Source organism: Danio rerio, chromosome 8 (assembly GCF_052040795.2).
Source record: "Danio rerio strain M-AB ecotype USA chromosome 8, GRCz13ab, whole genome shotgun sequence".
In the NCBI taxonomy this organism is placed as follows: domain Eukaryota; kingdom Metazoa; phylum Chordata; class Actinopteri; order Cypriniformes; family Danionidae; genus Danio; species Danio rerio.
The window spans coordinates 62,062,501-62,075,000 of NC_141028.1; the positions used below are offsets into that span (position 1 = coordinate 62,062,501).

Here is a 12,500-nt window from a genome sequence, read left to right on the forward strand (position 1 = left end):
GCAGGGGTTTCCAGATGTGCTCTGACTTGTGTTTGATCAGACGATATGAACACACAATATCTGCTGTTGAGCTGCTCATCTTCAGCTCATGTGTGAATCTCCATCCTCTGCTGTCCGTCAAAATTGAAAGTTGTGTTAATTCTGAAACAAACAAACAAACAAACAAACAAACAAACAAACAAACAAACAACAAAAGCAGCAGTAATGATGAGGAGCACATTAATAATGTCTGCTGTATCATCTGCAGTCAAACACAAGTCGCTGTCAGTAACAGTCTGAATGAATTCACATGTGACAATAAGACAGCACAACCCTCCTGGCGGACGTTTCCAAATACAATACTGTTTAGTTAAAGTATGGTGGCTCAGTGGCGTCACACTGTGGCCTCACAGCAACAGGGTCTCTGGTTCAAGTCACGGCTTTGTCAGTTGGTGTTTCTGTGTGGAGTTTGCATGTTCTCCCCGTGCACTATAGGGGAATTGATGAACTAAATTGGCCGTAGTGTATGTGTGTGTGTGTGTGTGTGTGTGTGAGTGAATGAGTGTGTATGGTTGTTTCCCTGTACTGGGTTGCAGCTGGAAGGACATTCGCTGTGTAAAACATATGCTGGAATAGTTGGCAGTTCATTCCGCTGTGGCGACCCCTGATGAATAAAGGGACAAAGCTGAAGGAGAATCAATGAATGAATAAAGTGACGGCGAGGCAGTGGCGCAGTAGTGCTGTCGCCTCACAGCAAGAAGGTCGCTGGGTCGCTGATTCAAACCTCGGCTCAGTTTGTGTTTCTGTGTGGAGTTTGCATGTTCTCCCTGCCTTCGCGTGGGTTTCCTCCAGGTGCTCCGGTTTCCCCCACAGTCCAAAGACATGCGGTACAGGTGCACTGGGTAGGCTAAATTGTCCGTTGTCTATGAGTGTGTGTGGATGTTTCCCAGAGATGGGTTGCGGCTGGAAGGGCATCCGCTGCGAAAAAACTTGCTGGATAAGTTGGCGGGTAATTCCGCTGTGGCGACCCCGGATTGATAAAGGGACTAAGCTGACAAGAAAATGAATGAATGAATAAAGTGACATCTGTGTCCATGAGGTGACGGACCAATACACAGCTCAGCAAGTGTTCAATACCCAGAGCGTCCGGCCGGGTGAGAAGAGGAGCAATGAGCATCTGAGGGATTCAGCAAACAGCAAAACACAAACACAACATCCATGTGTGTTTACATGTGTGTGTTTACATGTGTGTGTTTACATGTGTGTGTTTACATGTGTGTGTTTACATGTGTGTGTTTACATGTGTGTGTTTAGCTGTGTGTGTTTACATGTGTGTGTTTACATGTGTGTGTTTAGCTGTGTGTGTTTAGCTGTGTGTGTTTACATGTGTGTGTTTACATGTGTGTGTTTAGCTGTGTGTGTGTTTACATGTGTGTGTTTAGCTGTGTGTGTTTAGATGTGTGTGTTTACATGTGTGTGTTTACATGTGTGTGTTTAGCTGTGTGTGTTTAGCTGTGTGTGTGTGTGTGTGTGTGTGTGTGTGTGTGTGTGTGTGTGTGTGTGTGTGTGTGTGTATGTGTATGTGTGTGTCTGACTGTGTTCTGCTCTTCTGGATTTTGTGTGTTTTGTTCTGCTCGTTCTCTACAGATGCACACTGAGTCTGTTGTTTGCATGGTGTTCGTGGCGGGTTTGTAGTGGATGGACTGATGTGTGTGTAGAGCTAAAGCTGAACACACTCTGCTGTACTGAGTCCCTTTGATTGGCTAATGCATTCAACTCAGCCAACAAGAATGAATCTGATTGGCTAGACAAATCTCTTACACACACACACTGACAGGGTTAACAGTGGCAGATGTTCAGCTGTGTTTGCACAGACAATGAGAGCGACAGCAGGCAGACACAGCTCTCACATATCAGATATCAGTCACTGACACCAACATCATCATCACTGACACACACACAAACACACGCGCACGCACACACATACACACACAGACACACACACACACACACACACACACACACACACACATACATACACACACACACACACACACACACACACACACACACACACACACACGTTTGCATATGTCATTGATGTACTCTCTCAGCACCTCCGGCCTCTGAACTGAGCTCAGTCTTGCTCCGTCCTCCAGGCTTCAGCAGCTCATGCTGGAGAAACACACTGAGCTATAATTAAGGAGATTCATAATTCATGTTGATAAAGCGTGTTGAAATATGTGACACTGATTATTAATTCAGCTGCGGCAGTGCTGTTAGAGAGCGTTTGCATGTGTTCTGGATGTGGTGCTGCACTGATTCCTCTGTCATCTTCATCTCTTCATCATCATCGTCATCATCATCATCATCCTCTAACTCATCTGACCGGCAGAAACAACTCAGTGTAGGAAAGGTGCAATTTATTTCTGCATCACAGGACAGAGGAAAGAAAGACGATGAGAAGCAGCCATTCAACTTTGTGGCTTTGCCCCAGTATAGTGATGTGTCCTGATGCTCCAGTATAGTGATGTGTCCTGATGCTCCAGTATAGTGATGTGTCCTGATACTCCAGTATAGTGATGTGTCCTGATGCTCCAGTATAGTGATGTGTCCTAATGCTCCAGTATAGTGATGTGTCCTGATACTCCAGTATAGTGATGTGTCCTAATGCTCCAGTATAGTGATGTGTCCTGATACTCCAGTATAGTGATGTGTCCTGATACTCCAGTATAGTGATGTGTCCTGATACTCCAGTATAGTGATGTGTCCTGATACTCCAGTATAGTGATGTGTCCTAATGCTCCAGTATAGTGATGTGTCCTGATACTCCAGTATAGTGGTGTGTCCTGATACTCCAGTATAGTGATGTGTCCTGATGCTCCAGTATAGTGGTGTGTCCTGATACTCCAGTATAGTGATGTGTCCTGATACTCCAGTATAGTGATGTGTCCTGATGCTCCAGTATAGTGGTGTGTCCTGATACTCCAGTATAGTGATGTGTCCTGATACTCCAGTATAGTGATGTGTCCTGATAATGCTCCAGTATAGTGATGTGTCCTGATACTCCAGTATAGTGATGTGTCCTGATACTCCAGTATAGTGATGTGTCCTGATACTCCAGTATAGTGATGTGTCCTGATAATGCTCCAGTATAGTGATGTGTCCTGATACTCCAGTATAGTGATGTGTCCTGATACTCCAGTATAGTGATGTGTCCTGATACTCCAGTATAGTGATGTGTCCTGATACTCCAGTATAGTGATGTGTCCTGATACTCCAGTATAGTGATGTGTCCTGATGCTCCAGTATAGTGGTGTGTCCTGATACTCCAGTATAGTGATGTGTCCTGATACTCCAGTATAGTGATGTGTCCTGATACTCCAGTATAGTGATGTGTCCTGATACTCCAGTATAGTGGTGTGTCCTGATACTCCAGTATAGTGATGTGTCCTGATACTCCAGTATAGTGATGTGTCCTGATACTCCAGTATAGTGATGTGTCCTGATACTCCAGTATAGTGATGTGTCCTGATACTCCAGTATAGTGGTGTGTCCTGATACTCTGTGTTCTTCCATCATTGCACCTGTCTGTCTGATATAGTCTCTCTGTCAGCTACAGTTTGTGCGTCTGTGGTTTGTGAGTTGTTTGTTTTAGTGTGTCTGGTAAAGTCTGTCCATGTGTCTGTTCCAGTGTTTCTCCTCCAGCTCAGTGCAGTGTCTGTGGAGATCCTGATGCGTGAGCACAGAGCATCTACTCAAACTCATTTGTGTTGACAGTGTGTCTGTGTGGCACTGCTGTGTGTGTGTGTGTGTGTGTGTGTGTCTGTGTGTGTGTGTGTGTGTGTGTCTGTGTGTGTGTGTGTGTGTGTCTGTGTGTGTGTGTGTCACTGGTGTGTGTCTCTATTGTTTTTCTTCTCCTCTTGTTCTCCTCTTCAAATATCCTGACTCCTGACTGTGTGTGTGTGTGTGTGTGTGTGTGTCCGGCAGGTACAACCCGTGGTCCTCGAGGCGGAGAGCTTGATGGTGTGCACTACAGCTTTCTGTCACTGGAGGATTTTCTGGAGCTGGAGCGCTGCGGAGAACTGTTAGAGATAGGAACATACGATGGTACAAAACACACACACACACACACACACACACACACACACACACACACACATGAACTCGTGTTTGTAAGTGTGTGAGATCTTTATCAACACAGAATCCTGAGCTCTCAGTCAGCCGTATATCAGTATAACATTGGTGAAGGACAGTGGGTTAGTTAATGAAATGATGATGAATGATGATGAATGATATTCGGTGCCACTGGAGCTGCGATAAGGATGTAAGAGGCATCAAGGGGTACATTAGAGGCCCACATAGGTACGCGTTGTGTCACACCTTCTCTGAACATTTCGTTCTTGACAGTTTTGAGGGATACGGACAGCGTCGCTGGTGTTAGCTGTCCTGTGTCTGACCACTGCAGCTACGTCTGGCTCTTTCACTGAGCGTGTCTACATGAACACCAATACTCAGATTTTAATATGATTAAGACAATACTCTGAATTAGAGGAAACAGAGATGACCTTAAAGGACCACAGACACCCGCGTCACCATATGAAGAGTTTTCCTTCCATTCAGAGAGCGTAATCCAACTCTTCCAGCACGCACTTCCAACATCTCTGAGTTTGTCACGGGGGCATGAATGAAAGTGAACGTGTCGAACTGCAGTCAGAGTCGACAAATGAAAAAATAAATCACATCAAACTCTGGAGTGATCCTCCACTGCTGACACGATGGAGATGTTCACCTCGATCTGAGACTACAGGTGGGAAACTGTAGAAAACACCCAGACAAAATCATTTACATCTAAATCAGCAGAGGGCTGTGCAATGTGCTCCCGACACCAAGCCTGTGTGTGTGTGTGTGTGTGTGTGTGTGTGTGTATTTGTGTCACTCTCTCTCTCTCTCTCACACACACACGTCAGCGCTCTCTGTCCCGCTCTCTTTTCATGCGTGTTAATGGGTTTCTGGTTGCCTAGGTAACTATTATGGGACACCCAAACCACCCAAGCAGGCTCTCAGCAGGACAGTGATTACCCATGATGCTCTGCAGGACCCCTCCTCTGCTTCCCAGAAGTCCCGTGAACACATGCAGAATGCAGGAGTAGAGCAGAGCGAGCTGCAGGAGGATGCAGACATGAACAACACGTTTACAGGTGTGTGTGTGTGTGTGTGTGTGTGTGTGTGTGTGTGAGATGTTTTTATTTAGTCATATGATCTGTTCTTATCAGTAACTCGCCTCACACAGGGCTGTGCATGTGTTTCTGCAAAATACCAACAGTCAGTGTCAGTAATGTTGATCCCGTGACGCTGCTCTTGATCTGGACTGTGTTTGGTGTGTGTTTGTATAGCAGTGTGTGTGTGTGTGTGCGTGTGTGTGTGTGTGTGCGTGTGTGTGTGTGTGTTTGGCCCCAGCCGCTCTATTAGTATTCCCGGTGGCTCTGGCTCACTGAAGCCTGACTCTGCTGGACTCCTGATGCCTGAGTGAGGCTTTACGTCTGATGTCTGCTCCGCCACTACGCTCTGGAATAGAGATGTGCCTTTACTGAAGTTAAGTTCGTCTCTCAGGTGGATGAAATGACCCACGTCTCCATAATCCTGTGCTGGCTGTAGCTGCGTTTACTGGCATGAAGAGTGAGATGTAAAAGCGACAGTATCGATCAAACACGGAGATTCTGTCATCATTGACTCCAGCTGGAACGTCCAGTGTTAGACTGCCAACCGTCCACAAGCCGAGAGAGAAACTCAGACGAGAGCAGTGAAGCTTGACGGAATGACTGACTTTCAGTTAATTGAACTCCATTACAGTAAAGCACAGTAAAGCTCTACTCTTATATGTGTAAAGCTCTGACCTGTGTGAGTGTGTAATAATTCAGTGTTTGGACTTATTCGAAACTTCAGATGTTTCTGATCTCGTCAGTTCATCAGTGAAGGATTCTTCTAAGACTGGCATCTTCTGAAGCGGCTCTGCTTTCCTGGCGTTCGTGTGTGTCGGTAGATCATTCTTTAGTAATGGACTTCACAACAGTGCCAACATCAGGCCCAGATGCAGTGTGTGTGTGCGTGACTGTGTGTATGTGTGTGTGTGCGTTCTTGTCAGTTCTCTTGTATGGGGTCATAAAGAGTGTGTTTGTCTCCTCCCACCTGCTCCTGTACATTACCCAGGATTCTTAGCTGCTAGTATGTTCCCCCCCCTGCTGTGTACAGGAGACTGCAGCCGCGGCGCACTCAGAGAGAATGCTGCTCCCACATACACACTGAACAACAGCATGGCGGCGGCGGCGGCGGCGGCGGCGGCGTCGTCGCCCATCAACAAACACCCGGCGGAGCAGGACCCGCTCGGACCCATGCCCGACCACTGGGAGATGGCCTACACCGAGAACGGGGAGATCTACTTCATAGAGTACATACACACACATGCACATATACACAAACAGTATCTACACAACAACAACACAACACATGCACAACAACTCTACAACACCCTGAAACTCCTGCACAACACCCTGAAACTCCTGCACAACACCTCCAGCCCTGGCTCAGTGTTCTTGCTGTACGTGGTGGTTTTGACTGCATGTGAATATTGATGTGCATGATGCTGTTGTTTACAGCCACAACACAAAGACCACCTCATGGATAGACCCTCGCTGTCAGGACAAACCGCCCAAACCCCTGGAGGACTGTGAGGATGATGGTAAGACCCAGAACACCTCTCGACTCTCACTCTTCGTTTAACTGATTTTAGATTCAGATCGTTTGGGGCAGAAATAAAACAAAGATGTAAACTGTGTGTGGGGTTCATACATTTACTCTGCATAAAGTCCAGTTCTCACTCTGACTGTTCTGCTCTGGCTGATTAGTACGTCCCAATACATCCTAATCAGAGATGATTTCCAGCAGCAGTGATCAGCTAAACACGCCAGTTACACTCGGTTCAGTGGCTTTGCTTACGCTCTGCTCTCCAATATGGCCGACTGATGAAAACACTCAAAGGAGAATCGCTTCTTACACTCCAGCATCAGCAGCTGAAGTTATAGTAAGAACAGTCATTAAGTAAGAATAACAGGTCAGACTGAGCTGGAGAGCAGAAGATGATCCTCAACACAGGGTTAATGTCCACGGGGAACACTGCAGAACATGCTTCTCTAGCTCAGATCGTCTTGTTTCTAGTCCAAATATCTAAAGACTCTGACATCAAGAAGCTTTAAAGCAATCTGAATATTCTGCCAGTGAAGGAAGTCCAACATAGTTATTTTGGGTGTGAAATATTATGACTTTTCTCACTTTAACTTTGACTCGTTGCTCTGAACATCGGTTCTCTTGTCTGGAAGTGCTTCTTGATTTAGGAATAGTTATATATCCTGACTAGAAACAAGACAAGATCTCTGAGAGAAGCATGCTTATCAGTGCAGACACTAGAGTCAGCTGACACTCACTGAACAGAAGAGCAGCTCGCCGCCGCCCCCTGGAGCCTCAGAGAAACAGCACAGTCACATTAGTAGAGCGCTCCAGAGTTCTTCACCCGCCAGAGAGACAGTCTTGACTACTGGACCACGTCTGATGTTCTGTTAATCAGACACAAATACACACGTGTCTAGGGTCTGTCCTCTAGTTGATCTGTGTATGGTGTTGAGCTCAGTGTCAGGCTCATCATGATCCCTAGATGATCCAGTGTAGAGTGTGTGGCAGCAGCTGAACACAGACGTTCTGGTGAACTGAAGCTGTGTCAGTCCAGTGTTCAGAGCTGAAGATCAGTTCAGTTCAGTTCAGTGTGGTTTAATCTTCCCTGCTGAGAGTCCAAACACTGAAGAGCAAATCCATCCATGCACAGAAACACAAGACCCAAACCAAGCAGGACAGTGAATGCAGCCGGCCTTCATCTGTGAGCGCACTACAGCACCATCTCATGCTCTCATGATGACTGAAGAACATGAGCACTCGTTCAGCTGTAAATCCATGCAGATGGACAACACACACACACACACACACACACACACACACACACACACACACACACACACACACACACACACATGAACATCAGCGAGTCCTCCACAGTGAGATATAGCTCAGTGCATCAGTAATGACCGTGCTGATCACTTCCAAAGGGTTCAAAGTCCCTATGTGAACAACTCCTAATTAAAAGTTGTGAGTGTGAATAAGAGCTGTGAGGGAGGACTGTGATGTGTTGGAGGAGCTGCAGTTCTGTCCAGCAGAGGGAGACATACACCTTCATCATCATCGTCTTCATCACAGTTACACTGCTCATAAACTCAGCAGATCTGCAAGACTCCTGTAGGCACTGAAGGTGTGTCTGTGATGCTCTTATCAAGCGCTCAGTAATGAGCAAAGCTTCATGCAGATCTCAGCAGACTTGAGCTGAATTACGGCTGTTCTGATGAGCGAGCTGTAGCGGCGTATGATCAGAGCGGCTGAAGCACTGCTGAACTGACACCTGAATAACCGCCTGATGCTGTCAGTTCTCAGCGAGGGGTGTTTGACGCTGCTGGTGCTCACGCAGGTTAATCCCGCACTCATGAGGAGCTGTGATGCCCTCCTCAGCCTGAATGATGATGTTCAGATCTTATGTATTCTGTATTTTCATTTCTCTCTCTGTGTTCTTCTTCTTCTGGAGAAGAGGGCGTCCATACAGAAGAGCTGGACCATGATCTCGGTACGTCTCTCCGTCTGTGTGTGTGTGTGTGTGTGTGTGTGTGTGTAAGGGAGGTTTAGTTACACTTGTGAGGGACAATGGTTCACACTTAAATATTGAAATATGATGACCATAAACTAATGAGGGGATGTAACTGGCGACCTTCTTGCTGTGAGGCCACAGTGCTAACCACTGAGCTACCGTGCTGTCCAGCTTTCGGATCAGCATGTACTGTATAAAAGTGATAAGTGGAAACACCTTCAGCTCCTCTAATGTAAAATAACTACAGGTGAACAAAACCTCCGGCCCTGGACGGTGTGCTGAAATAATAAAGCTCATACCAAACCCAGCAGTGCTTTCACTGAGGTCCTGTCCTTTATCTCTCCATCACAGAACTTCCTCCGGGCTGGGAGAAGATTGATGATCCGGTGTACGGCGTCTACTATGTGGAGTGAGTGTGAACAGCCTCTGTAATCAGCTTCTGTGGCGTGTCTCTCCATATGTGTGGCCTGTGGATATCAGTGAACGCATTTAGTGAATCAGTAGCTGAAGTTAAACTGTGGACAGACGTTCCTCTGAGTAATCTAACGGTCGTGGTGTCGGTCTCTGTGCTTCTCTCAGTCATATTAACCGCAAGACGCAGTACGAGAACCCGGTTCTGGAGGCGCGGAGGAAGAAGCAGCTGGACAGCCAACGCTCTCCTGAAGGCGGACGCTACATCAGAGGTGCAACTCTACACAACTCTACACAACTCTACACAACTCTACACAACTCTACACAACTCTACACAACCCTACACAACTCTACACAACCCTACACAACTCTACACAACTCTACACAACCCTACACAACTCTACACAACCCTACACAACCCTACACAACTCTACACAACTCTACACAACCCTACACAACTCTACACAACCCTACACAACCCTACACAACCCTACACAACTCTACACAACTCTACAATACTCTACACAACTCTACACAACCCTACACAACTCTACACAACTCTACAATACTCTACACAACCCTACACAACCCTACACAACTCTACACAACTCTACACAACTCTACACAACCCTACACAACTCTACACAACTCTACACAACTCTAACTCTACACTCAACTCTCCTCATCCCGCTTGCCCATCTATGACCATTACACAGTGTCCAAATCAGGAATAGGAGCAGAGCACTGACGTGTGTGTTGCGTGTTTGTGCCGGTCTGATCTTCTGTTGTGTTGTGTGTTTGTGTTAGAGTGGATAGAGGAGCACTCGTCTGCCGGCGCCACCATCGGCTCCTATGTGCCCAGTCATCTGGAGACGTACAGAGACCCGCAGAGTCACTCAGCTCCACAGGCCCCGGGGCCCAAACGTCAGGCTTCTCTCTCTTCACATTCATGTACAGATCATTCCCTGAGATCACTCATGACATCATAGACTAAAACATATCTGTGCGTGTGTGTGTGTGTGTGTGTGTGTGCAGGAGGAAAGCCCTTCTTCACTCGTAACCCGGCTGAGCTGAAGGGGACGTTCATTAGCACTAAGCTGCTGAAGAGCAGACGGGGCTTCGGCTTTACTGTAGTCGGCGGAGACGAACCGGACGAGTTCTTGCAGATCAAGAGTCTAGTGCTGGACGGACCCGCCGCAGTGGACGGAAAGATGGAGACAGGTCAGAGGATCACTATGCCTTCTTAGCATTCAATGATAAGCAGAAATCCTGTCCTTCATCTGAGATTGTGTCCTGATTAGACCCACTCACACTCACACAGAACCCCCCGCCACCCCAGAAATCTTCTAGCTGCAACCCATCATGGGGAAACACCCATACGTGAAATTTAAGTAAATCCAGTATAAACCATTTTTCCCTTTACGGCTTGTGGCAAATGTGGAGTCATTTCTCTCTTTAATGACCTTCAGAAGGTGATTCTTTCTGTTATTTAGGGAACACTGCACTATTGCAGCTCTCTATATGTGGGTATTCGGCAAAATGCCCTGAATAAACTGCAATTAGTCCGAAATGCGACTGTGAGACTTCTGCCAGGGACTCGCAGGCATGAGCACACATGTCCCCAGGTCTCTCCTCTCTGGGCTGGCTGCCTGTTAGGTCACAGATTGATTTTAAACTATTAATTTTTGTTTTTAAATGCTGAAATGATCTGGCACCACCTTAATTATCAGACCTGCTACGTGTATATAATCCTGATCGTCATTAAGGTCTTCTGATCAGTTAATTCTCTAAGTGGGAATGGGGTTTTTGCTGTTATCACCCCTAAACTTTAGAACAGGCTTCCACCCCACATCAGACATGCTCGCACTCCTAACTCAGGTGTGCTTCATCCCTCAGGTGACGTCATTGTCAGTGTGAACGACACGATCGTGTTGGGATACACTCACGCTCAGGTGGTGAAGATATTCCAGTCCATCCCCATCGGCTCCATGGTCCAGCTGGAGCTGTGTCGCGGATACCCTCTGCCCTTTGACCCCGATGACCCTAACACCAGTCTGGTGACCTCAGTGGCCATCCTGGACAAGGAGCCCATCATCGTCAACAGTCAGGAGGGCTTCGAGCCTCTGCCCGGGCTGGCGGTTCAGATGGCACCCGGCGTGGGGTCGGTGGGTGTGGCTCCGGGTCTGGAACCCGTCCCGTACAGCGCCGTGCCGGAGGACACTCTCCTGGTGACGGCGGACAGCTGCCTGGCCTACTCCAGCGATGTGGTGACCCTCGCCTCAGCCATCGCCACCCAGCCGGAGCTCATCACCGTACACATCGAGAAGGGCGACAAAGGCTTCGGCTTCACCATCGCAGACAGCCTGATTGGCGGAGGACAGAAAGTGAAGCAGATTGTGGATTACCCACGATGCCGAGGGCTGAAGGAGGGCGATATCCTGCTGGAGGTGAACAAGAGGAGCGTGCAGGGCCTGAGCCACAACCAGGTGGTGGATCTGCTCAGTAAATGCCCACGCGGAGGAGAGGTCACCATGCTGGTGCAGAGAGGTGAGCCCTGCTGTCTGAAAGTGTCTGTCTGCAGTGGTGGAGGAATAGAGCGTTAGACAGTTCAGCTCACTGCAGCGTCAGCTGAGTCTGTTCTCTCCTAAACCTCAGCCTACTCTGCCCTGATTGGTCCAGTCTGTGTGATCGTCAGGTTGCTGTCCCCTCTCTGATTGGGTAGACAGCCCTCTATTCCAGTATCAGAATCAAACTCCTTATCAGCATTTCCAGGGTGAAATGAGCAGGAATGATGGCAGGCCTTCAGCAATTGTAGAGATTTCAACTATTTTACCATCGGGGTAAACTGAAGGTAATGAATATGGACAGCTGATGTATAACTCTTGCATCTTATATGTACAATACACTGAATATCTGCAGCAGAACGTGTAGGTAATGTCGGCACACACGGAGTCTGCGCGTGCAGAATTACACAGATCTTTATTTTATCCACATATAAAGGTTTTAGTTATGATGCTCCCAAAGTCATTCCGCATAAATCCACAGATGTTTAACAAAATTCTGCACTAAAATAGCAAAAAAAAAGTCCTCAGATTCTGTTTGGCCCTACTCACGAGTTAACCCTAGAGAGTATACCGCCCCCTGCTGCACGCCACTGGACCGACAGCTGAGGTAGAGTAAGGGTTAATATCAGTCGTGATCTGCAGCTCTGCTCAAGACATCCTCCTGTGTTGGAGAGGTGAGGGATGAACAGATGTGTTTAAAACAGTCTGCTGCTCTTGTTGAAATGAAGTTGTCGTGGAAATGAAGTGTCCGGTGTGTGCGTGTGTGTGTGTGTGTGTGTGTGTGTGTGTGTGTGTGTGTGTGTGTG

At 47.4% G+C, this 12,500-nt stretch overlaps 1 protein-coding gene across 15 annotated transcripts in view; it reads left to right on the forward strand.

Annotated features, from left to right (window-relative positions):
* magi1a (membrane associated guanylate kinase, WW and PDZ domain containing 1a) overlaps positions 1–12,500 on the forward strand; it is a 44,433-nt gene that overhangs the window by 20,070 nt on the left and 11,863 nt on the right. For 8 of the 15 annotated variants that reach the window (XR_015498658.1, XM_087265695.1, XM_087265697.1 and 5 more), the window contains 10 exons: positions 3,970–4,089; positions 5,004–5,180; positions 6,190–6,427; positions 6,636–6,718; positions 8,660–8,698; positions 9,071–9,128; positions 9,299–9,402; positions 9,938–10,054; positions 10,166–10,351; positions 11,027–11,677. Coding sequence is in view for 14 of the 15 variants with exons in the window: in XM_087265695.1 (XP_087121821.1) it covers positions 3,970–4,089; positions 5,004–5,180; positions 6,190–6,427; positions 6,636–6,718; positions 8,660–8,698; positions 9,071–9,128; positions 9,299–9,402; positions 9,938–10,054; positions 10,166–10,351; positions 11,027–11,677 (1,773 nt within the window). In the remaining variant the exon portion in view is untranslated. The remainder of the gene's footprint in view (positions 1–3,969; positions 4,090–5,003; positions 5,181–6,189; positions 6,428–6,635; positions 6,719–8,659; positions 8,699–9,070; positions 9,129–9,298; positions 9,403–9,937; positions 10,055–10,165; positions 10,352–11,026; positions 11,678–12,500) is intronic. The other 7 variants (XM_087265698.1, XM_087265701.1, XM_087265705.1 and 4 more) reach the window with 3 other exon arrangements.